The 25,576-nt window shown below is 48.9% G+C and overlaps 1 protein-coding gene across 3 annotated transcripts in view; it reads left to right on the forward strand.

Annotated features, from left to right (window-relative positions):
• The window catches only part of PCGF3 (polycomb group ring finger 3), a 54,749-nt gene extending 33,834 nt beyond the window's left edge, over window positions 1-20,915 (forward strand). For all 3 annotated transcript variants that reach the window (XM_060298833.1, XM_060298832.1, XM_060298834.1), the window contains exons 9-11: window positions 6,670-6,807; window positions 16,265-16,345; window positions 16,887-20,915. In XM_060298833.1, the coding sequence (XP_060154816.1) occupies window positions 6,670-6,807; window positions 16,265-16,345; window positions 16,887-16,934 (267 nt within the window). In that variant the 3' untranslated portion in view covers window positions 16,935-20,915. The remainder of the gene's footprint in view (window positions 1-6,669; window positions 6,808-16,264; window positions 16,346-16,886) is intronic.
• The last annotated feature ends 4,661 nt before the right edge of the window (window positions 20,916-25,576 follow it).

Genomic DNA, 25,576 nt, shown 5'->3' on the forward strand with positions numbered 1-25,576 from the left:
TTACCTCTTGTTGGACTTGGAGGCCCCGCGGGATCTGGGGTCGGAGCTGCCGGCCCGGCCCTTCCAGGCACAGGGTGGGCCCTCTCGCTTAACCCCTGCTCCGTCAGTGTTCAATCTCCAACGTTCGTGTTTATCGTTACTAATATTTCCCTTTTCTTTTTTACCCCAAACGTGCCGAAGATTTGTCTATTTGAGCGGTTGCTTTCAAGAGCCAGCAGCCTGCCCGGGGGGTGGGCCCCGCTGCATCCCTGTGGGGCGAGAGTCAGTGCCAGGCTGAGCGCCGCGCACCTGGTCTGTCACTGCTCTGAGCCGCGTGCTCTCACCAGATGGCTTCCAGTAACCAGGACGTTCGTCTCCTCAGACGTTCCCCTTCCTCAGGAGCGCGCCGTTTCCCCCGTTCGGAACTTGGCAGGATCCCTGTCCTGGGGAGGTCAGGGCTTTGGGAGCCCGTCTCTGCTACCATCCTGTGTCTGGTGTCCCACCTTCTCCTCCCACTCGGGGACCCTGCTCTCCACGCTGCCTCCTGGGACCCTGAGCCCCTGGGCTTCAACTTCGGACCCCTTCACAGCTGTTCTTCCCTTTTTCAAATAAGTTGTTCTGTTGTTACTTTAGTTCCAGGCCACTCCTCCCGAGAGCCTGCCCCCTCCATCCTCCAGGGCAGCTGCAGGCCCACCGGGCAGGGCCAGCTCCTTCCTCCTCAGCCTGTGCCGGGGGTGGGCTGCTGTTGATTACACAGGCGGTTTCGAGCGTGGGGTTGACCCCCCCACCTGCTGCCGTCCCCCCGCCTCCTCTCCGGCACCGGGACCCTGGCGGCCTATCTGCTCCTGGCTGTCCCGGGCCTGTTCCTTGCAGGACACTCTGTCCTTCCGGTGGCTTCGTCCACGGTGGGGCTCAAAGGGTCTGTGCTTGGGAGTCTGTTCAGCCGCCTGTTTGGCAGTGTCCCTGCCGCCCGCACCGTGGCTCCCTTGGGAATCAGGTGTCCTGCCGCCGGGAGCGGGGCGCCCGGTTGGTCGGCACCTGGCCTGCCATTCCCCAGGACGTGCCACGCGCTGCCCGCGAGGACCCCCGCCCTGTGGGGCTGAGGCGCCCTGGGGTCGGGGCGCTCGGAGCCACGGGGTGGGGACGCACCAGGGGCTCCAGGCGTGGGGCGTGGGAGAAGGGGAGAGGGTGGGCCCGGCCCGGAGCAGGGCCTGCCAGGCGGGGAAGGGCCCCGGAGCGTGGGCAGCGCGCGGCACAGGGCGTCAAGCGCTCAGCCCGGGAAGGGTTAGAAAGCAGCCGCGGGACTTGCTGGGCTCTCCAGAGACTGTTTACTGAGCGGGTATCCCAGCTGGGTGGTATGATGTAGCCACAAACCACAGAGCCCAGGGAACAGGTGTCTTTGTGCAGCTCCCTTTTCTCAGGTAAAATTATACTTCTGAGTTTTTTTGAGGTGCGTCACGTAGCCGCTTCCTGTAGGTGCCGTGTGACACGGAACAGCTGTAGGACCGGCAGTGTGTCCCGTGTCACGTACATAGCACACGCCGTGGGGTGAGGATTTCACTGTTTTCTGTCTGATGCTCTGATTATTCCAGCCCTCACGGACTCCTGGGTGCTGGCCCCAGCCTCCCCGGGCACGTCCTCCACGCGCTGGATGGAAAGGTCGTTTCCTTTCCATCTCCAGCTCCCGGGGAGGGGGGTGTGGCTCTCTCGGTTCCTTTACATGCAGATCGCGTTCTGTGTCCGTGGGCCTGTGTGTTGGGTCTTTTGGCGTTTTCTCAGTCATTCTGCAGGAGTTGGCCTACACCTTTTTCATAGGCATTTGTTTAGTTTTGGTATCAAGGTAGTAAGTCTCAGAGCTGGGGATAGGCTCTCTTTTCCCATTTTTATTTTCTAGGAGAGTTTGTGTGAGATTAAGAGCATCAGTTTTGTTGACTGTTTTGGTTAAACTTCCTGTATAAAGCCATCAGATCTTGGTTAATTCTTTTGGAGAGGGGTAGGAAGATTTTTAACCATCAATACAAATTAAATTTCCTTAATGATTTCAGTCCTACTCAAATCTTCTGTTTCTTTTTTAGTTCATTTGATCAGTTATATTTTTTCTAGGAAACTTTCTGTTTGGACTTAGGTTTTCAACGCTTGGGGCATGAAACGGCCCCTAGAATTCTCTGCTTGTCTTCGGGCCTTGCCACCTGTGCACCTGTCTCTCCGTCTCTCTTCCTGGCGTCACAGCATGCCTCCCGCTTTCTTGGTTGTTGTTGCCAGAGGCTGAACCACTTTCTTTTCTGCCAGTCTCTCCTTCCTTCTGCTCTTCCTACATTCCCTCTTGTACTTTTCTCTTAATTTCTTGAGTTGAATTTTCATATAGTTGCCATTATACTGTTTGGTTCTAAATATTTTGAAATGTTCATTGTGATTTCTTTTTGACCCACTACTTATTTTTTAAAGTATGCATTGAAAATTTTGAACATCAAATCTTACTAAAAAGCTACAGTAATCAAGACGTTTGTTTTAGGTGTTAAGGTAGACTTTTAAGTCAATGGAACCAATTCTGGAGTCTAGAAATAAGCCCTTAGATTTAGGGTCATTTGGTTTTCAGCACGGGTGCCACGGCCCTTCACTGGGGAAAGGATAGTGTCTTCTTCGAGTGGTGCTGGGACAGTTGGACGGACATCCACGTGCAGAAAGGTTCATTTGTGCCTTGCCTCACACCACATACGAAAGTTAGTTCAAAATATAAGAGCTAGGGCTTCCCTGGTGGCACAGTGGTTAGAAATCTGCCTGCCAATGCAGGACACACAGGTTCGAGCCCTAGTCCGGGAGAATCCCGGATGCCACAGAGCAGCTGGGCCCGTGCGCCACGACTACTGAGCTTGCGCTCTAGAGCCTGCGAGCCACAGCTGCTGAGGCCCCGTGCCATGGCTGCTGAAGCCCGCGCGCCTGGAGCCCATGCTCTGCAACAGGGGAAGCCGCCGCAATGAGAAGCCCGTGCACTGCAGCAAGGACCCAGTGCAGCCAAAGATGAAATAAATAAAATAAATAAATTGATTAAAATATATATATAAGAGCTAAAAGTTGAAAACCTTTATAGGAAAACATGAGAGAAACTGTTTAGGGCCTTGGGTTAGGCCTGTAGTTCTCAGATCCAAAACCAAGAACACAACTCAGGAAATAAAATTGATAAACTGACTTCATGAAATTAAGAACTGCTGCTCGTGGGACTTGCCTGGCGGTCCAGTGGTTAGGACTCCACACTTCCACTGCAGGGGGTGTGGGTTTGATCCCTGATCGGGGAGCTAACATCCTGCGTGCCGCATGGTGGGGCCAGAAACTAAGACAAATTAAACATAAAGCAAGCAGCACTTTGAGAAAAGAAATGAAAGAACTGCTGCTCTTTGGGACCTCTCTGCTGGTCCGACGGATCGGACTCTGCTCTCTCACTGCCGAGGGCCCATGTTCAGTCCCTGGTCAGGGGCCTAACGACAGTGCAGCCAAAAAAAAAAAAAAAAATTGCTGCTCTTCAAAGGACTCTATTAAGAAAATTTTAAAAGGCCACAGACTGGGAGAAAATACTGGCAAATCACATTTCTGGAAAGGACTTGTATCTATAATATATAACTCTTAAACTCAATAAGAAGATAAACAGTCCAATTAAGAAATTGGCAAAAGGTTTCAGTAGACGTTTCACCAAAGAATTACAAATGGTTAATAGTCACGTGAAATGATGTTCAGCAACTTTAGTCATTAGGGAAATGCCGATTAAAACCATAATGAAGTAGCATTTTACACTCACCAGGATGGCTACAATCCAAAAGGCAGCCGCTGACAGGCGTTGACGGGGATGTTGACAAATGGGAAGTGGTCAGCGGTGCAAGGTGCTGCCGTGCACCTGAGTCTCACACCGCTTTACTGTGCGACAGAAGTCCGATGGGAAGACTGCGTCTTGTATGATCCCATCTATAGCCTGTCCAGGAGAGGCCGGTCCACAGACACAGGCCGAGGGGTGGCCGCCTGGGGTGGGGCGGGGTTGACCACCGAGGCTCCGAGAGTCTTTATGGGCTGACGGGACCGACCTCAGACTGGATGGTGGCGATGGCCGCCCACCTCTTTAAATGTACTAAAAATTCCTGAGTGGTATACTTAAAACAGATACATGTGCATTATACCACAATGAAGCGGTTAAAAAGTTACAAACATGCTTTATCTTGGTGCGTTTAAATAGGTAATACATTCATACAGTCCAGAGGTTAACACTGTGTGAAAGGTTTAAACGTGTTACCGTCCTGAGTTCCTCCACGTAGGTCATACTCCGTGGTCACCCCTGCGTTCACACAAACTGAGCCTCCTCGTCGGGTGACACGCCCGTAGTTGGGGAGCCTGTGCCCTCTCTACCTGGTCAGCACCTCTGACGGGCACGAGGCCTCTCCGGCTGGGGTACAGGAGTGCAGCCGGCGGCCCTGCCCGTGCCCACGCGGCTACCGGTGCTGGGTTGAGGGTTCCGTGTGCGGCTGGTTCCTGCCGGGGTCTTGGGCCTGTTGCTTTGGCCCTGGACACAGACGCCCGTCTGGCCCGTGTGCCTGCGGCCGGCTGACAGAGACTCTGAAAGCCCCACTGCGCCGGAGACTTCTCCTTCTCATCGTTCTGTCAACTTAAGTTTGCTGCTCGGTGCATTCGGCTTCAGAAATGCTTCCCATCCTTAGGGAGTTTCTTCTTATTAAGAAATCTGTTTTATGTAATGACATAGCTCTGTCTGTTTTATTTTCGCCTGGTATTTGGTATTTCAGTTTTTTTAACATCTTTCTTAAATGTGACACTTTCTACAGCAGAGAGCTGGGGTTTTTTTAAAAATTGAATCAAAATTTATTTAACTGGCAAGTTATTTTACATTTACCACGATTGCTAGTAAAGTTGGGTTTGTTTCTGCTTTAGTTTGTGCTTTCCATTTGTATTTTTTATGCCCCCTCCCTTGAGTTCCTTCTGTAGAATTAATAAATTTTATTTAATCTCTTTTTTGCCTCTGACTAGCAGGCTGTATGTCCTATTTTTATTATTTTAGTGCTAATGAAATTCTAAAATGAATGCATTTTTTAAAAGTCCAGAATTAACATGAGTCTCTTTCTGTCCCTCCTAAACACCAGAGCTTGCCTGCTGCCTGGGCGCCTCCTAAACCCCAGCCAGTCCATCCACTTCAGGCTCTTTCTTCCTGAGCTACATCTTCTCCTGCTTACGTTCTGTTTTCGTTCGCAGATGACTTTATTCATTTCCACCCTGAATGATAATTTCGCTCTTCCTTCTTGTCGGCTGAGGGTCTGGGCTCGGTGGCCTGAGCGCCAGCCCTGCCTGTGGGCCCACCTCTGTGGCTGCCCTGGGCCTTGGCCCCCTGTGTTGAGGGGTCGCCATGTCTGTCTGGGTGCAGGTTTCCTCTTACTTCCTTTGTTTTGGGTTCTTTTGCTTCCTGAATTTGAGGCCTTATGTCTTTGATCGTTTGGGGGGATCCTTAGTCATTATTTCTCAAATTTTGCCTTTCCCTTATTTTCTCTTCTTTCCTCTGGAACTCTTGTGATGTGTTTGTTAGACTCTTCGATCTGTCTGCACGTCTCTTACCTTTCTTTTGTTTTCTTATTTTAATTGATATCTTTGCTCAAATTGATCTTTCAGAAAATTGATCTGCCTTCAGCTGAGACTAATCTGCGATTTGGCCATCCATTGAGTTTTTAATTTACGTGAATAGGTTTTTTATTTTTAGAAGTTACATTTGGTTATCTTTTGTACCTGCCTGTTCTTTATTCTTAGTGTGTTATGTTTTTAATTCCTACTTTCATGCCTCTAGTAGTTTTAGACATACATATTTCAGTTAATTCCTTTGTTAATTCTTTTGCCTGAACTTTGGGGGTCTGCTTGTGCCATTTTTTGTGGCTGTTGCGAGAGAATTACTTGCCTGTGAGTGAGGTGAGGTGAGGTATCTAAGGTGGGACTTTCTCAACTGTGGCCGGGGCTGTCCCTCCTCAGCACATTCCCTTCTGCGTCTGCCAGGCACCACCTGATCCTAGAGTCACTTTTCCTTAGTTTGTCGTCTTGAAGTTCGTGCCACACACCGAGTACTCTAATCCCACTGAACGCGATCTTCCAGGATAGAGCTGTGAGCTTCAGACTTTGCGCCTTTGCTCAGAGTACGCTGTTCTCTAGTGAGTTTGCTGTCTCCTTCAACCTCCTTTGGAGACCTTCCTCGATGAAGGGTCCGTGGTGCCTGCCGTGTGTGTGGCGTGTCTTTCCTTGTGTCTTTCCTGAGCACTTAGCACAGCCTCTGGGGAGATGCATGTGTGTCCCACCGGCCAGAAGCTTTTAGAACAGGATTCCAGTCTTTGTCGGTTTAACTCTGAGGCCAGCACATACTGCCACAATAAATAAATAATTCTCGGGTTTACTTTAAAGTACTATGCTAATAAGACAGAATAAATAGTGTTAGATTTTTATTTCACAAAATGGCAAATAGTAAACAGATTTTTAAGACAGTGTAAAACGATTAAAGTGAAATTCTTTTTCTACGGTGTTAGGTCAAAACAGATTTATGATTTCAAAAAAGTCAGCGTTCTTAGATTTAATGGAATCCGTAGATACCTAAGAAAGCCTCCAGTGAGTAGCCCGGTAGGGCCCCCTTGATGAGCCTGCCCAGCTGTGTCCTTTCTCTTGCAGGTGAGCATCTGTCTGGAATGCAACAGCAGCAAACTGCGGGGCCTGAAACGGAAGTGGATCCGCTGCTCAGCCCAGGCCACAGTCCTGCACCTAAAGAAGTTCATTGCCAAAAAACTCAACCTCTCGTCTTTCAACGAGGTAAATAGAAGCTATAACCAGTCACTTCTGGTTTGTAAAAGTGATGCTTCTGAAGTTCTTCGGGTTTGTTTGCTTTTTACGGTCCTGTTTGGACATTTTCAATCAGAAAAAAAAATCTGCATTTGTTTTGCCTACCCCCAGATAGTGTGATAGTAAATAGCGGTGAAGACAGTGGAGGCCCAGAGCCCACAAACACGGGAAGCCACTGTTGAGAGAAGAGGAAATGCCAAGGGGGCTGCAACAAGATATGTTAAATATTTTCTTTTTTTTTTTAAATTCATTAATTAATTTGTTTATTTTTGGCTGTGTTGGGTCTTCGTTGCGGCGCGCGGGCTTCTCACCGCGGTGGCTTCTCTTGTTGCGGAACACGGGCTCTAGGCGCGCGGGCTTCAGTAGTTGTGGCGCACGGGCTTAGTTGCTCTGCGGCATGTGGGATCTTCCCGGACCAGGGCTCAAACCCGTGTTTCCTGCATTGGCAGGCGGATTCTTAACCACTGCGCCACTAGGGAAGCCCAGGATATGTTAAATATTTTCACCACAAAGAGAAGTTCTGTTCTTCAGTTTTGCAAACGGATGGATGGGTGGATGGGGATGGATAGGACGGGTGGGTAGATAGAGAAGATACTTCCCAGTTCCGATAAATGCTGAGAATAAAGTAAAACGTGTCCCCTAGTGGTGCAGAGCAGGGCGGTGCACAGAGGGGGTGAGAGCACATCAGCTTAGGGGTCGTTGGGGAACCCTCCCGAGGGCGTTCACTTCTGCTCAGACATAAACTGTCAGCAGGAGCTGGCTGTGTACCAGCAGGCGTCAAGAGGAGGCACTGGGGGGCCTTAAGCCGGGGGCTTGTGGTGAGAACAGCCCTGAGGCTGTGAGGCAGGTGGGCTGCTGGGGTTCCGAGACGGAAGCAGGAGCGACCGGTTGAGGGGAGTCTGTGGCAGAAGTCCCAGGAGAGACAGGCCAGGGTAGTGCGGTAAGGATGGAAAACGGAGGCCGACTTCTCAGGTGGGCTGTAGAGAACAGTGGGTAGGACGTGGCCCTGCAAAGACGTGTGTCCACAGCCAACTCCGCAACCTGTAAGCGTGGTCTTTGCCAGAAAAAGGGTGTTTTCAGATATACTGAAGTTCAGGATCTTGAGATGAGATAATCCTGGATTATCTGGGCTGCCCCTAAATTCAGTGACATGTGCCCTCACAAAAGTGAGGCAGAGGGAAATTCGAGACACGCACAGAGGAGAAGATGGTGTGAGGACAGAGACGAGAGGCTGGGGTGATGCGGCCACAAGCCAGTGGATGCCTGGAGCCCCCAGAAGCTGGAAGAGGCAGGAAGGATCTTCCCCTGGAGCCTCCAGACTGAGCACAGCCCGGCCGGCACCTTGATTTTGAACTTCTGGCCTCCACGTCTGTGAGAAAATGAGTACCTGTCGTTCTAAGCCACCAGGTTTGTGGTACGTTGTCATACCTGCCGTGGGAAACCAAAACAGATCTCAGTACCAGGAAGTGGAGTGCTGCTGTAACAAATACCTAAAAATGTGGCGGTGCCTTCGGATTTGGGTAAGAGGTACAGGTTGGAAGAATTTTGAGAAACACGATTTTTAAAAACCCGAATTGCCTTGAAGAGACTGTCGATATGAACGTGTCCATTAAAGGTGACTCTGGGGACGGCCGAGAGGGAAGCACGGAGCGTGGTGGAGAAAGCGCCCGTCACCTTTGAAGGTGCGTGTTGCACAAACAGAGTGTTGGTGGAAATAGGAGTATTAAAGATGCTACTGGTGAGAGCTCAGAAGGGAAAAGGGAGCATAGTATTGGAAATGGGGGAGAAGAGTGATTCTAGCTACACAGTGGCAGAAAACTGGCTGAGTTGTGTTCTGCGGTGTGTGGAAAACAGAACTTGGAAGTGGTGAACACGGATATTTAGCTGAGGACATTTTCAAGCAAAGTGCTGAAGACGTGGTCTGGTTTCTTCTTGCTGCCTGTAATAAAATGTCAGAGATGAATTCAGGAAGGAACTGCTCAACGAAAAGGAACCAGCACTTGATGATTTTGAAAAGTCACAGCCTATCCAGATTGCAAAAAGACGGTAATATTAGGAGTTTGACCGTTAGAAAAACATGCTCTGGAGAGAAGGCCAAGTGTGCAGCTGTTCAGCCTTTTGCTGAAGGGATTAGTTGTTTGACTCACGGCGGCTCAGCATCTCATGGCGGAACAGAGAGGAGTTATCCAGGAAAGATCTGCAGAGCCTGGACCTCTGACACACATGGGAGACGCACAAGGTTTCTAAGAACGTGCTGTCAGCAGAAGCACCACCAACTCGTACTGAAGGGGACAGAGACAGGAAGAAATGAGAGGCTATCAGACTTCCAAAATTCTGCGCGCGGGGAGTAGGCTGGTGGAGCTGCCAAGGTGAGCTACCGCTAAAGGAAAAGGAGGAACGGCTCCAAGGCAGAGCCCGGGGCCCAGAGGGTGAGGCCATCAGGGCCCAGAGAGCAGGAGGAACGGCTCCAAGGCAGAGCCCGGGGCCCAGAGGGTGAGGCCATCAGGGCCCAGAGAGCAGAACCTTGACCCACAGTGAGCTGCTCTCAGGTCTTGAAACCTCATGGAATTTTCCCTGCTGGATTTCAAACTTTATTGAGACCAGTGATCCCTTACGCCTTCTAATGTGTCTCCCTTTTGGACTAGGAATATCTATCCTGCCCCAGCCTTGTATTTGGAAAGCAGATAATGTGTTTTCTAGCTTCGCAGGTCCACAGCTGGAAAGGCATTTGCCCCAGGAGGCATCGTACCCAGAGTCTCACCTATACCTGACTCCTGTGATTTAGAAGATAAGATCTGGGACTTGGAGCTGATGGTGTGTAGATGAGATTTGGGGATTTGGAGTTGATGCTGGAGTAGATTGGGTCCCTTGGAGATGTTGGGGTTCGGTGAGTGTGTTTTGCACGTGGGATGGATGTGGATTTTGCTGGGTCAGAAGGCAGACTGTAGTATGTTATGTGGTGACACAGCCAAAAGATATGTCTACTTCTAACCCCCAGAACGCGTGAATATGACTTTATTTGAAAAAAAAGATTTCTGCAGACATGTAAAGAGTCTTGGGATGAAGAGACCATCGTGTATTATCCAGGTGGGCCCTACATTCAATAACAAGTGTCCTTATGAGAGAAGGCAGACACAAATTGTCTCAATAGATTTAATTATACAAAGTATCTTCTCAGACCACAGTGGCATGAAGTTAGAAATCAATAACCAAGGGAAAACTGGAAAATGCACAGAATTGTGGAAATGAAACAACGCAGCTTTAAACAGCCAACGGATCAAAGGTTAGAAAATACTTAGAGAAGAATGAGAACAAAAACACCACGTCCCAAAACTAACGGGATACAGTGAAAGCAGTGCTAAGGGGAGATTCATAGCTATAAACACTTACCTTAAAGACAAGGCAGATCTCAAATCAACAACCTAAATTTACAACTTAAGGAACTAGAAAAAGAAGGGTAAGCTAAACCCAAAGCTAGCGGAAGGAAGAGAATAGTAAAGATTAGAGCAGAAATAGACAAAATAGGGAACAGGAAAACGATAGAGAAAATCAATGGTTCTTCAGAAAGGTCAGCAATGTTGACAGACTTGTAGCTGGATGAGCTAAGAGAAGACTCAAATTCTGTAATCTGAAATGGAAGTAGGGACATCACTACTGATTCTTCAGAAATAGGTTGTAAGAGATCACTATGCACAATTGTATGCCAACAAATTGGATGACCAAACGAAATGGACAAATTCCTAGAAACACAAAGCTATCAAGACTAAGTCACAAAGACGTGGAAAATCTGAATAGACCTATAGCTCATAAGGAGATTGAATCACTAATCAAAATCTCCTAACAAAGAAAAGCCCTGGACCTGACAGCTTCACTGAATTCTACCAAACATTTAAAGAATTAATACCCGTCCTTCTCAAACTTTTCCAAAAGGTCGAAGAGGAGGGAGTGCTTCCCAACTCATTTCATGAGGCCAGCATAACCCTGATGACAAAGCCAAATAAAGACACTACAAGAAAAGAAAACTACAGACCAATATCCCATATGCACATTGATGCAAATATCCCAACAAAATGCTAACAAACAGAATTCAGTATATGTTAAAAGGTTTTACACACCATGCGCAGGCGGGACTTATTTCTGGAGTGCAAGGATGGTTCAGCATATGAAAATTGATTAATATAATTATGCCACATCAACAGAGCGCAGGAAAAACCACACGATCATCTCAGTTGATGCAGAAAAAGCATTTGACAAAATTGAATACCCTTTCATGATAAACACACTGAACAAACTAGAAAGAGTAGCCATATATGAAAGTAAAATAAAATCCATACATGAAAAAACCGTTCTGAATATCACACTCAGTGGTGAAAAAGTAAAAGCTTTTTCTCTAAGATAAGGAACAAGCCAGGGAGGTCCACTTTTACCCTTTCTAGTCAACATAATACTGGGAATCCTAGCCAGAAAAATTAGACAAGAAAAAGAAATAAAACACATCCGAATTGGAAAAGAAGAATTTAAAACATTATCTCTGTTTGCAGATGATATGATTTTATATGTAGAAAACCCTAAAAATTCCACACACACAGACATGAAAAAGAACCTGTCAGAACTAATAAATTAATTCAGCAAGGTAGCAGAATAGAAAGTCAACGGAAAAATCATATGCATTAGCTCAGTATCAAAAAAACAAACAACCCAATCCAGAAATGGGCAGAAGACCTAAATAGATATTTCTCCAGAGAAGATATACAGACTGCCAACAAACACATGAAAGAATGCTCAACATCATTAATCATTAGAGAAATGCAAATCAAAACTACAATGAGGTATCACCTCTCACCGGTCAGAATGGCCATCATCAAAAAATCTAGAAACAATAAATGCTGGAGAGGGTGTGGAGAAAAGGGAATCCTCCTGCGCTGTTGATGGGAATGTAAATTGATACAACCACTACGGAGAACAGTATGGAGGTTCCTTATAAAACTAAAAATAGAACTACCATATGACCCAGCAGTCCCCCTACTGGGCATATACCCTGAGAAAACCATAATTCAAAAAGAGACATGCACCCCAATGTTCATTGCAGCGCTGTTTACGATAGCCAGGACATGGAAGCAACCTAAGGGTCCATCAACAGATGAATGGATAAAGATGATTGGCACATATATACAATGGAATATTACTCAGCCATAAAAAGAAACGAAATTGAGTTATTTGCAGTGAGGTGGATGGACCTAGAGTCTGTCATACAGAGTGAAGTAAATCAGAAAGAGAAAAACAAATACCATATGCTAACACATATATATGGAATCTTAGGGAAAAAATGGTTCTGATGAACCTAAGGGCCGGACAGGAATAAAGACACAGACGTAGAGAATGGACTGGAGGACACGGGGAGGGGGAAGGGTTAAGCTGGCACAAAGTGAGAGAGTGGCATGGATGTATATACACTACCAAATGTAGAATAGATAGCTAGTGGGAAGCAGCCGCATAGCACAGGGAGATCAGCTCGGTGCTCTGTGACCACCTGGGGGTGGGGTAGGGAGGGTGGGAGGGAGACACAAGAGGGAGGAGATATGGGGATGTATGTATATGCATAGCTGATTCACTTTGTTATAAAGCAGAAACTAACACACCATTGTAAAGCAATTGTACTCCAATAAAGATGTTAAAAAAATCAGATGCATTTTTGTACATGAGCAATGAACAATCTGAAAAGGAAATTACAGAACTCATTTCATTTATAGTAGCATCATAAAGAATAAAATACTTAGGAATTAACCAAGGAGGTGAAAGACTTGTACAATGAAAGTTACGAAAATTGCTGAAAGAAAGACAAGCACGTGGAAACACATCCCACATTCATGGATTGGAAGACTTAATATTGTTAAAATGTCAGTATTACCCAAGTAATCTACAGATTCAGTGCAATTCCTATCAAAATCCCAAAGATGTTTCTTGCGGGAAAAAAAAAAGAAATCCATCCTAACTTTTTTATGGACTCTCAAGGGACCCAAATAGCCAAAACAGTCTTGAAAAAGAGCCAGACTGGAGGACTTGAACTTACTCTAAAGATAACACGAATCAAAACTGTGGTGTTGGTATAAAGACAGACAGACTAATGGAGCAGAATAGAGAGCTCAAAAGTAAACCCTCACATATGTGGTCAACTGACTTTTGACAAGGGTGCCAGGACCCTTCAATAGTCTTTTCAACAAATGGTGCTGAGAAAACTGGATATCCACATGCAAAATAATGGAGTTTGACCCTTACCTAATACGATATACAAAAATTAATTCAAGGGACTTCTCTGGTGGTCCAGTGGTTAAGACTCCGTGCTCCCAATGCAGGGGGTCCAGGTTCAATCCCTCGTCAGGGAACTAGATCTCACATGCCACAACTAAAGATCCTTGCGTGCCGCAGCGAAGATCCCACATGCCTCAACTAAGACCCAGCGCAGCCAAATAAGTAAATAAATATTTTTTTAAAAAAATGTATCAGGGATATAAATGTAAAACCTAAAACAATAAAACTCTTAAAAGAAAACACAGGACAAAAGCTTAATGACGTTGGAGTTGTCAGTGATTGGTTGGATAGAATACCCAAGGGCACAGGCAACAAAAGGAAAAATAGACAGTTGGGACTTCCTTGAAATTTAAAAAAAAAATTGTACACAATGGAAGAAAGTATTTGCAAGTCATATTTCTGACAAGGAATTACTATCCAGAATATATAGACAGTTCCTAAAATTCAACACAAACTCGAACAACTTGAGTAGACATTTCTCCAAAGAAGATATATGAGTGGCTGACAAGCACATGAAAACATGCTCGGCTTCCCTGGTGGCGCAGTGGTTGAGAGTCCGCCTGCCGATGCAGGGGACACGGTTCGTGCCCCCGTCCGGGAAGATCCCACATGCCGTGGAGCGGCTGGGCCCGTGAGCCATGGCCGCTGAGCCTGCGCATCCGGAGCCTGTGCTCCGCAACGGGAGAGGCCACAGCAGTGAGAGGCCCGCGAACCGCAAAAAAAAAAACAAAAAAACATGCTCAACATCACTAATCATAGGGGAAATGCAAATCAGAACTGTAATGAGACCCAGCCCATACCCAGTAGGATGGCTACCGTAAAAAATACGTCGCAAGTGCTGGTGAGGAAATGGAGACGTTGTCACCCTGTGCACTGCTGGTGGATGCAAAATGGTGCAGCCACTCTGGAAAACGGTACGGGGGTTTCTCAAAAAACTAAACATAGAGCTACCATGAACACCAACAATTCCACCTCTGGGTAAAGATACCCAAAAGAATTGAAAACAGGATCCCAAGGAGATATTTGTACCCCCATGTTCGTAGCAGCATTATTGGCAGTAGGCAAAAGGTTATACATGAACAAAATGTGGTCCGTCCATACAATGAATATTCAGCCCCAGACAGGAGGGAAATTCTACACCCGCTATAACGTGGGTGAACCTTGAGGACACGATGCCAAATGAAATGGGCTGGGCACAAAGGGGCAGGTACTGTCTGATTCCACTCTACAAGGTCCCTAGAATCATAAAGACAGAAGGTAGAATCAGGGTTTCCAGGGGCTGGGGACAGGGGGATGGGAAGTTATAATGGGGACAGAGTTACAGTTTAATAAGATGAAAAGTCTGTGGATGGATGTGGTGACAGGTGCACGTTACGAATGTATTTAATACCACTGAGCTGTGCACTTAAAAATGGTTAAGATGGTAAATTTTATGTGTATTTTACCACAATTTTTTTAACAATATAAAGGAATGAACTATTGATACCCACAGAGAAAAGAGTAGAGAGAGTTTTGAGACACAGAGTGGAAGGGCCACCTGAGGATGGAAGCAGAGGTTGGAGGGATGCAGCCACAGGTCAGGGAACCCTGGAGACTCCAGAGGTTGCGAGCCCGTGGACTCCCAGACTGAACTCTGAGGCTGCGTTTCTGGAGTTACACGTCCCAAAGTTATGGTGTTTCCATGGCAGCCACAGGAGTCACAGGTGCCGGACCCTTCTTCCCTTGCCCTGAGAGAGAAGTTTAGAAGACCATCTGGGGGCTTCCCTGGCGGTCTGGTGGTTAGGACTCAGCAGTTTCACTGAGGTGGCCCGGGTTCAGTCCCTGGTCGGGAACTAAGATCCTGCAAGCCATGCGGTGCTGCCAAAAAAAACTAGAAAATATAAAAATAAAAGACCATCTGGGTCAACAGCATTTGTCATCAGGGAAGTGCAAATTACAACAGCAAGATCCACTCCACACCTGTCAGAGCGGCCGGAATCCAGAGCGCTGGCGACGCTGGGTGCTGAGCAGCAGGGACCCTCATCCCCACCGCTGGGAACGCAGGACGGTGCAGCCGCTCCGAAGGCAGCTGTGTGGTTTCTCACAAAACTAAACCCACTCTCACCATACGATTCAGCCGTCAAGCCCCTTGGTACTTACCCAGAGGAGCTGAAAACTTATGTCCACACAGAAACCTGCACGCAGATGTTTATAGCAGCTTTAATCGTAGTTGTCAAAACTTGGAGACAGCTAAGGTGTCCTTCAGAAAGTGAATGGATACGTAAACAGTGGCCCATCCAGACAAATATTACTCAGCACTAAAAAGAAAGGAGCTATCAAACCATGAAAAGACACGGAGGAGCCTTCAGTGCGTACGACTGAGAGAAAGAAGCCAGCCTAGAAGGCTGCCCACTGTGTGCTCCAGTTCTATGACATTCTGGAAAAGGTAAAACTGTGGAGACAGTGAAAGGGTCACTGGTTGCTGGGGGCTGACGGGGAGGGATAAACAGGCAGGGAAACGACTCCGTGTGACGCTGTCATGGAGGACACACGTCGTCATACGTTTGTCCAGACCCCCAGAAGGCACAACACGGAGCGTGAACCCTCATGTGAACCACAGGCTGCGGGTGGTGAGGGCGGTCATCGGTTGTAACGAACGTTTTCATCGGGGCTGTTGAACGTTTTCATCGGAGGCTGTGAGGTGGGGGCAGGAGATACACGAGAACTCTACCTTCTGTGAAATTTTGCGCAAACCTAAAACCGCTCTAAAAAGTCTTTTAAAACTAAAAAGGGAGAAGCTGTCTGTGGAGCCCATTACCTTCTTCCACTGAGGTGAAGGGGACAAACCTGGCCAAGAGGGGACTGATGTCGGGGGACAGCGTGCTCTCTAGTGAAGGCAGTCTGGGCGCCAGAGCCCCGTGACGGGGGCGCTGCCTTGTTGTGTGCGGACGGAGGCCCCCCGGTGCTCTGGGCCCGCTGGGGGGGTTGGGCCTTCCAGGCGCCGCTTCACACCTGTGCTGCCCCAGAAGGAGGGCAGGTGGCCCTTCAGCGACTGGCGTGACCGCTGCGGCCCCAGAGACCATGTGTCCTGAGCGCCGAGCCCTTGGCCCCGCTGACCGAGGTCTTGTTCTCCCGTCAGCTGGACATTTTATGCAACGAGGAGATCCTTGGCAAGGACCACACGCTCAAATTCGTCGTCGTCACGAGGTGGAGATTCAAGGTGAGACTTTGGCGTGACGCGTTGTGTGTGATTTTCAGGGTCTGCTCAGGACAGCAGCTGCTTTGTGGGCACATCTGTTTCCTGGAGTTTAGGCATAACGAGCAGACCAGGCACGGGGTTGTCAGGAATGCGGCCGTTCTGAAGCTGCATCGGCCTCAGAGTTGTGTGGTCGGGGAAGGCGTGGTCTCCAGGCCCTGACTCGCCCCACCCCTCCTGGTTGAGGTGACCGGCGTCCTGGGAGGGAGTGGCCGCTGCAGTCAGAGGACACGTCCCCTCGAGCCGCAGCGCCTCTCTCTGGAACAGGAGGCAGATGAGTGGGACCCCATCTTCGGGGGCTGCCTGGGAGCAGGGTAGAGACAGCCTGGCCGACACCCCCAGCTGGAGCCGAGGTCTGAGGGCGAGTGGGGCACAGAGAGAAAAGGCAGGAGCAGGTGTGGGGACCGGGCGTGGGACCCACCCTCGGAGCTGACGAGTGTGGGACCATCGCCAGCCTGTCCCCTTGGGGTCACCGGTGCCGTTCCCTCGCCCCCTTGTCTTGCAGAAAGCACCGCTCCTGCTGCACTACAGACCCAAGATGGACCTGCTGTGAGCCGCGGCACAGCAGAGACTCAGCCGCCGGGCGCCCCGCGAGTACGCAGCCAGGCGGGGCCGCCACCGCGTAGGATGCTGCCCTGGGCACCGTTTGGACTGGGTCCCGAACAGAGAATATTTATCACTTTTGTATGAGAATCACACTCACGAGGCGCTGCGGCACAGGGTTACGGACGCGCCTCGCCTCGCCTCGCCTCGCCTCGCGGCCGGGGCGCCTCTGCCCCAGCGGGAGGGTGTGGCGACGGCCTTCGCCGACCCGTGACCTTTGCTTGCTTTCCAGGTCTTGAAAATCTCGGTCACTTCCGTTCAGTTTATGAATTAGGTTTCACGATAAGCCCCCAAAATACTTGTACGTTTACTGAATCCTTCCTAAGTTATTGACAAAATGTCTTTTCACGTGAATGACGATATTTATGTGGCCTTTAGCTTCCTGAAGACTTAGAAGATATATAAAAATTTAATTTAAAAGCATACCAAAAGAGGCTTCCATGAGTATCGTGAGTTAACCATGGTATTTCATTTTCCACGTCAGGGAACGTGAAGCCGAGGGCCGCCCTGACTCCGGGGGGCCCGCAGCCCAGCTGGGGGGCTGCACCCTGACCCCGACGCGGCTGCCCCGCCCGGTCAGCAGGGCGGACCGGAAGACGACAGTTCGCAGAACGATTCTTGTTCTCAAAAATTGTTTCTCTTAAATAGGGCACAAGTTGTTCAGTGCCGTCGTTTAACTTCCCGCTTATTCTTTCCCATTTTTGTTTTGCTGAAGAGATTGATGGTGGTGGCGGGGGGCCTTTCCCGAGACGGCGCCCCCGTCCGCGGCGGGGCTGGTGCCCAGGGGGCGTGTCTCCACCAAAGCCCCACGTGTGCAGACCCCGGGTCCCACCACGCCCGCCTTCAGAGGTGGGCACGTCCCCGTGCTCTCGTGGAGCAGCTGGCGCGCTCTGGCCGCTGTTGGCGGGCACGCTAGAGCCACAGAGGGCGGGCGGGCGGGCCCCTGTGCGGCTGAAGCGGCTTTTCCAGTGACTTAATGACCTACAGCGCGGGCAGACGCAGCACACCCTCTGTTAGCCCTTTCTCCTCCCAAATGTTAATATTTTTGTGGAATTGGAGAATAAACTCTTTGCCAGCACATCCATTTTTGTTCCTTTAAGATAGTAACTTGGAATGTGTAACGACAGGAGCAAGGAGACGGGCCTTCTCCGGGTGGTAAGCTGGTCCCCGCTCCGTGGCCGTCCCTGTCCGCGTCCGGTGGCTTCTGCCTGACCTTTGGGCTCCTCCGCCTCTGTCACCTCCTGCATCACCGGGGCGCTGGGGTCCTGGGGCCGCCTCACTTGGTAGGTGGTCCTGACGGTGGCTTGAGAGCCGGGTTTTCCATGAAGAACTTCACCTTGGTGACTAGAGTTTTTCTCGAACTTGCTTTGGAAGTGGTGGTTGGGCTCATCGACATTCAAGTTTGTTTGTTTGTTTTCTGCTTCCTGTTTCATACTTACAGATGTCAGAAGCAGCTCCCTTAGTGATGGGAAAAACAAATTAACTCAGTCCAAGTGGTTTTAATATAAGGCCTTTCAGAAACCTAAAAGCAAGTTTTTCTTAGGAATTGGTCAGAGTTCATCTCTCTCTTTAAGCCCGTTACTCCCGGGACCGTTTGAATGTTCAGTTCCCTGCGCCTGCTGTTCATGCCGATCGTTTGGTAGGGTCACTGTTCCAGGGTTCAGTGCGTAGATGTGTGTGGCTAAGTATTACCTGTCTACCTCAAATACACATTTCTGCTGAAGCATTCTGTAAAGCCGCGTGTTCTCAGTGCAGTTGAAGTGTGCCGCTAGAATTTAGGTATTTTCCTGTGTGATGAAGGGAAGGAAGGATTAAACAGTGTGAGCGTCCAAATTCAAATAAAATTAATTCACAGGTCAGATTAAAATGAACCTGGCTGTATAATCTCATAGTATATATTTGTAACTTTGCAGCTATCTTTGCAATCACTTGCATTTGCTATGGTGCTAAGTCGACGTACTTAATACACAGAGAGGTGGAGATGAGTCAGAGCTGGCGTCACCATCCCCACTGGGCCCTGGCCACCTGCTGATCCCGCGTTTGTGTCCGTGTTACCCTGATGAAACCTCAGCAGCAGAAGTACCCATTTTCCTAAGATGTCCTCGTGCAGACCGTCTTCACTGCAGGAGATCCCTGTTCCCGCCACCTCCGGTCTGACCGCAGCCTTACGGGGACGGAGCTGGGGGCCTCGCCGTCAGAGGGAAACTTTCACTTTTCTCTCGTGTCCGTTTAACATCAACGGCAGAATTTTATCTTTTCCAGCATAAAAGCCAGGATCAGTTAGTGATTGGATCCTATTAAGTTTGTTTTTTGTTTTTAACAGATGGAGTTACTGTGAAGTAGTTTTCACAACTCTTCATGCTGGTAAAACAAACGCTGTCAGTTACCGAACGGCACCCTCGTCAGCAGCGTGGGCTCGTCAGCAGCACAGGGTCTCACTAGGTACAGGTGTCATGAAAATAGAAGATTCAGATAGAATATATAATATTGAATTTAAGATTTGGGGGGTTAAAAAGAAGAAAACTTAACTTTATAAAATTATTTATTCTATTTTAAGCCTTCTGTCATATTTTCCCATCCAGTTGTTTGGTTTCAGTGGTCCAGCTTTATTTACAGGCATATAAGATGAAATTGGGAGGCGTTCTGCAAGCTTCTTCCTTTTGCTTTGAGTAGCTTCCGACTCGTGTGCTTTGTGTTACCCGGATGAGAAGCGCTTGGTGCTTCTGCGCGATAGGCTCCAGCGGGCGGCGTCACGCGTCCGTGGAGCGTCCGTGGCATCTGCTCCACTGAATGGAGGCAGTGTAGGCGGACTCTCAGAACGTGTACGTCCAGCCCTTTGGTTTTCCTTTTCCGTCGTCGTTCTCATGAAAACACTGTTGCTGGGAATGTGCGTGGGCCTGTGCAAGGGGCTCGGCCATCGGTAAGAGTGAGTGACCGGCCAGCGGCCGCAAGTTGACGTGTGGCCTAGGCTGGCCTCGTGCCTCAGACCCCGCGCGCTGGTGGCCCAGGACGCGCCCCCGTGTCGACCACAGATGTGACGGTGCTAGTTTCCCAGGCTCCTGAGCCCGCCGGCGCGTGCGGCCTTGATGCCTCCTCGTGGCATTTGAGGTCTTTAGAAATTCGTTTGTTTTTTCTTCAAAGCCCGCAGGATGGATTTTACAGTGATTTTGAAGTGTGTCATTGGATTGAATATCATAGGAACAAGCCAGCTGATTTCTACCTTGCACGTGAATATTTGATGTGCTCTCAAAACATTGAAGACACATTTAGTGCAGATAGATCACAAGAAGTTCAGTTTCTCTGTTTCCTCAGGAAATCATTTACACTCCAGCACATCACATGTGACCTTAGCCTGATAAACCAATGTGTTTCTCTGCCTTGGTATTTAAACAAACTACGTAGGTTGGGATAAGTCGGTTAGAAAACAATTCAAGCGACACCACAATCATCACTGAGATTCTGTCCCTTCCTGGGGACCGCCGGGCCCCTCACCAGCTCACGTGGTCTCTGTGTCCGTGGGTGCATCTGAAGGGGGCCTGACGTTTACGTGTCCCCTAGAACGTGTGTAGCATTAGCGTAAATGTCTAGTTCAACAGCTTCATTGGGTGCAAGAAAACCATTTTTCCCGTATGATGCAGCGTTCAGGGGCGAGAGCCCTTGCCGACCCTGGCATCCCGCGTGGAGATCGGGCGCTCTGGGGGATTGTGGAGGTGACGCTGCAGACACATGTTTTTGACTGTTTAGTTTGGAAGTTTACATTTTTTATGCTTCGTGTTGGTGTGTAATTTTTTGTACTCTTGGTGGCTAGGTTTTATCTAAAATCTTTTTTGGAATATTGCTTAACTGTTTTGATTTTATGATAGTGAAGCTTGTATTCAGTGTTTTGCCAATTGATATTATATGCTTGTAATAAAAGCAAAAGGAAAACCTACCTAGTTCTCTGAGGCTGGACGTTTGTTACCTAAGATGTTTGTAAGAGCGTGAGATAGGTGCCCTGTTAGGGTGATACGGTGTAACGAAGAGTGCCGTGGGTATTGGTGAGGGCGCACACACGCCACACTGGGCCCTCCCCTCCCACCCCAGCCTGGACCCTCACAGGTTAACGACTCTGCCCCACATGGCGTTTGTGACTGACTTCATGAAGCTGGTCCAGTGTTGGCGCCAGAGGCTCGATGGGAACTCTGGGAGCCCACACGCATCTGTGTGCATGGAGAGAGAACTGTCTTTGGTTGGTAGCTGTGTGTGCCAGGGAACCTGTGTGAAAGAAAACCTCTGATTCCCCTGAGCGGTGGGCCGCCGGTTGGAGTTGCGCCCTCTCTTGGCGTGTTGGGACACGTGTGCATACACAGTTCTCGTGAGGGTGCCCTCTGCCTCCCTTTTGTTCTGTCCAGGCCTTGGTGGGGGCGGTGAGTGATGCCCTCCCACACGGGAGGTTCTAAGACTCATCTCTTCCGGGGACACCCTCACACACACACCAGAATAATTTTAATCTCGGCACTGGGCCCCGTCAGGTTGACACATGCGATCAGCTATCGCAGACAATTTACTATATCCATAACTTTTAATTTTTAAAGGTTAAGTAATTCACAGCAATCTTGAAAATCTGAGGAAACCAGAACTGAAAAAAAGGGAGAATATGTTGACCAAAATTATGCTCTCGTGGGTTTCAGACCATTAAACTTGAAAGATAAATTTAGTCTTAAGAAACTAATTGTACCTATTTTACTTATTTTTGGTAAATCGTTTACTCCACCTAACGAATGTCAGGGTGCCGAAGCCACGTGTAAATGTCCACGTTCACCGGGGCGCTGGGTGGGCTGCAGGGACGGCAGGAAGCAGGCTTCATCAGGGCCCATGACTCCAGGAAAGAGTGAGAAGGAGATCAGCCAGGCCCAGGTCTCCCCTGCCCCCCAGCCCCTGAGCCTGGGAGGAGGGGCTGCGAGGGACTGAGGGGAGGCTGCGCCCGCCTGTAGCTCACACAGGAGATTTGCTTCTCCAGCGAGACTCCATTTGCATGAAACATGCAAGTCCCGCTTTAACCGGCAGCGCTGTTACAGGTGTGATCCTGCATCCCCTGCCGTGAGACAGAGGCTTTGGAGGCCGCAGGAAAGGAGCACGCAGCACGCACAGCCAGGGGCCTCAGCCACACCTGCTGCCTGGCTGAGGATAAATGTCTCCCTTTGACTTTTGGTTCTAACGGATAAAACCCCCAGTGGGGCCAGCAGTCCTCGTTGCGGCAGCTGTGGCCAGGCCCGGGGCATGGGGCCCTCTTGCTAGGTCGGTAACCTCGCGGCGCCCACTCCCAGTTGCGCTGGAGTGCAGCCGTGCTCCTGTAGGTAACAGGCCCCTGCAGGGTGCGCAGGCAGCCCCTCCGTCCAGGTGGCAGGCAACACCCCATCATTTGGTGTGTTTTGCCTTTACGTGGCAGGTGGCCGTGGGAGGCCTGTCAGTCTCAACCACCAGCAGGCTGACGTATCCGTCAGACTCTTGTTGCAGCCTGATTGTCTCTGGATTTTATTTGAATGTGAAAATATAAACCATTTGACAATGAATCCTGTGGGGCTTTTTGTTTGTTTTTTTTAACGTGTGTTGGGTACTATGATAACAAAGTTGCTTCTTGAGGAACATTTTTAGTCAAAAACCTTTTGAGGCATAAACAGATCTGGCCCTTATAACAAACAGACCAAGTATGAAAATGCACCGGCTAAGTACGTATTCTTGTTGGTGGGAAATGGCTTTTTCCACTAACACCTCAGGAAGCACAAAGCAGGCATTAATCCCAGCTCAGTCCTGGGAGGTGTTTCTGGTGATTCTACTGCTTACAGGCTGTTGTCTGTAGGACCCCAGGGCTTGGGCGGGGAGGTCCTGCGACCCCAGGGCTCTGGAGAGATATGGGGAATGGTCCCAGGACAGCCAGGGGTCCCCGGGATCCACACTTCTCTTCCTGGCCCCGCGTGGTGCTTTGGCTGTGCAGGTGTTACAGGTGTTACTCCCCCTGCCCCTCGGCTGTCTCTGACCCCACACCCAGGGCGGCGGGAGGGGCCCGGAGCCCCACCTCCCGCGAACGCAGCCAACACGGATCGAAATACTTCCTGATGGAGCTGCGGCTGGTCTGGGCCGCCTGCTCCCTCAACGCCCAGGTTGGCCCCTGTGACGGTTCCTTTTGAGGGCTTGCTTAGTGACGCTCCCAAGGGTGAAGTGGGGCCCCCGGGGGCCTGCCAGAATCGCAGGGTGTGTGTTCTGTTTGTCGTCCAGCGTGGAAAGCGCTTCCTCGCACTGTGTCAGTGTCGCCTTTTCACCCGTGACGCTCGTGCGCTCAGACCCCCTTCAGGGTCTTGCAGAGGGGCTTCCGGGTTTTCCTCCCACAGGGCTCACGTATTTCTAGTTTGGCTTATTTCTTGTGTTTCCTCAGGGAGGCGGGGCACCTGCTTATATGGAATGGAGAAGACACTGGTGTTTGTACCCAATCTGCTGGTTCCGGGAGTGGCGGGGTGGGTGTCCTGGACGCCCACAGGCAGCAGTGTCACAGCAAACACACGGACCCCTGTGCTCCTCTGCGGGCTGCGTGTGCACGGCTGCATCTCGAAGAATGTTGGCGGCGAAGGAAGCTTGCTGTGCGTTCAGACTTGAGTGGGAAGACTCTTGACGTCTCCATTTAAGCACGGTTGTGGAGTTTTGATAAATACTGTTGACTAAGTCGAGAAATTTCCTTCTGTTAAAGCTCACTAGACATTTTAGTCTAGAATGTGTAATTTCCATTTTTTAAATTACAAATTTTAAGTAAAAAAAAATTTTTTAAGTAACCTTTCTGTTTTGTTTTTGGATTTTTAACACATACACAGATTCATGCAACCACCACTACAGTCAGGACACAACAGCTCCATCATCCCAAAGACCTCCTGAGTGCCGGTCCTCCTCTGCCACCCCCACCCCCCATAATTCCTGGCAGCCACTGATCTCCGGCATTGTAATCTTGCCTTTACCAAGGCCAAGGCGGCTCCAGCTCCCGCTCAGGTCCCCACAAAGGCTCCCAAGTAGAGACCTTTATCTGCCCATGTGAGGACAGAAGGACTAGTGTGACCCCTGGGCTGCTGTCTGCATGGGGCTGGTGTCCTGTGCTATTTGTATAAATAAACCTGAGGCAGGACCTGTCAAAAAAAAAATGTCGTGTAAATAGAATTGTACGCGTCACCTTTGAGACTGGACTCCTGGACTCAGCGTAGTGCCTTTGAGATCCATCCGAGTGGCCAAATGGCTCATATGTCCTGTGACGTGGATGGACCACAGTTTGCCGGTTCACCTGATGAAAGACTTTCGCATTTTCAATTTTTGATGATTGTGAACCTCATGTACAGGTTTGCGTGTGGACGTAAGCTTTGTTTCTCTACAAAGTAGGATTTCTGGGTCGTATGGTGAGTGTATGTTTAAGAAACTGCTGAACAGGATTTCCCTGGTGGTCCAGTGGTTAGAATCCGCCTTCCAATGCAGCGGGCGCGGGTTCTATCCCTGATTGGAGAACTAAGATCCCACATGCCGTGTGTTGTGGCCAAAAAGCAGAAAAAGAGAAAAGAAGCCTCGAGCGACAGTTTCCAGACCGGCCGCCCGACTTTGCATTTCCACCTGCAAGGCCTGAGCCATTGCAGCGCCCCGCATCCCAAAGTGCCAGTGTTCTCTTCGATTTTAGACGCTTTTGGTGGTGTGTAGTGGTGTGTCACTGTGGTTGGAATTTGCATTTCCCTAATGGCTTTCATGTTGATCCTCTTTTCATGTGCTTGTCTGTCATTACATCATCTTTGGTGCACTGTCTGTTCATGTCTTTTGCCTACTTTTTAACTGAGTTATTTTCTTACTGAGTTTTGAGAGTTTTTATATATTCTGGATACAAGTCCTAAGTTTGATATGTGATTTGCAAATATTTCTCCCCGTATTTATCTTGTGTTTTCATTTTCTTTACACTGTCTTTGGCAGAGCGAATGCTTTTAATTTTGATGAAGTCCAATTGATTTCTTCGTTTATGAATTCGTTTATGGATTACGCTTTTGATATCATGTCTAAGAACTCTTTGACAAAGGCCAGGTCATGAAGGTATTTTTCTGTTTTCTTCCAAACATTTCACAGCTTTGTGTTTTACACTGATGTGTGATTCATTTTGAATTAATTGTGAGATGTGAGGCTTCGGTTGAGGTTCGATTATTTGCATGTGGACGATCAACCGATCAACTTTTCAGCACTGTTGAAAAGGCTGTCCTTTCTCCACTGGATTCACTTGCACTGTTGTCAGAGGTCAAATGGCCATATCTATGTGGATCTGTTTCTGGACTCCTTATCATTAATTTCTGATCACTGACTGTGTATTTGTCCTTTGCTGATACCATACTGTTTGGATAGTTGTTGCTTTATGGAAAGCATTCAAATTGGGTAGAGTGATTTATCCAACTTTGTTCTTCTTTGTAAAAATTATTTTAGCTACCCTGGCTCATTTACCCTGCCATATAAATTTTACACTCTTCTTATCTATATCTAAAAAATGTTCTGCTGGGAGTTTTGGAATTGTGTTAATTCTATAGATCACTTTGGGGGAGATTGACATCT

Source organism: Globicephala melas, chromosome 5, assembly GCF_963455315.2.
Source record: "Globicephala melas chromosome 5, mGloMel1.2, whole genome shotgun sequence".
NCBI lineage: Eukaryota > Metazoa > Chordata > Mammalia > Artiodactyla > Delphinidae > Globicephala > Globicephala melas.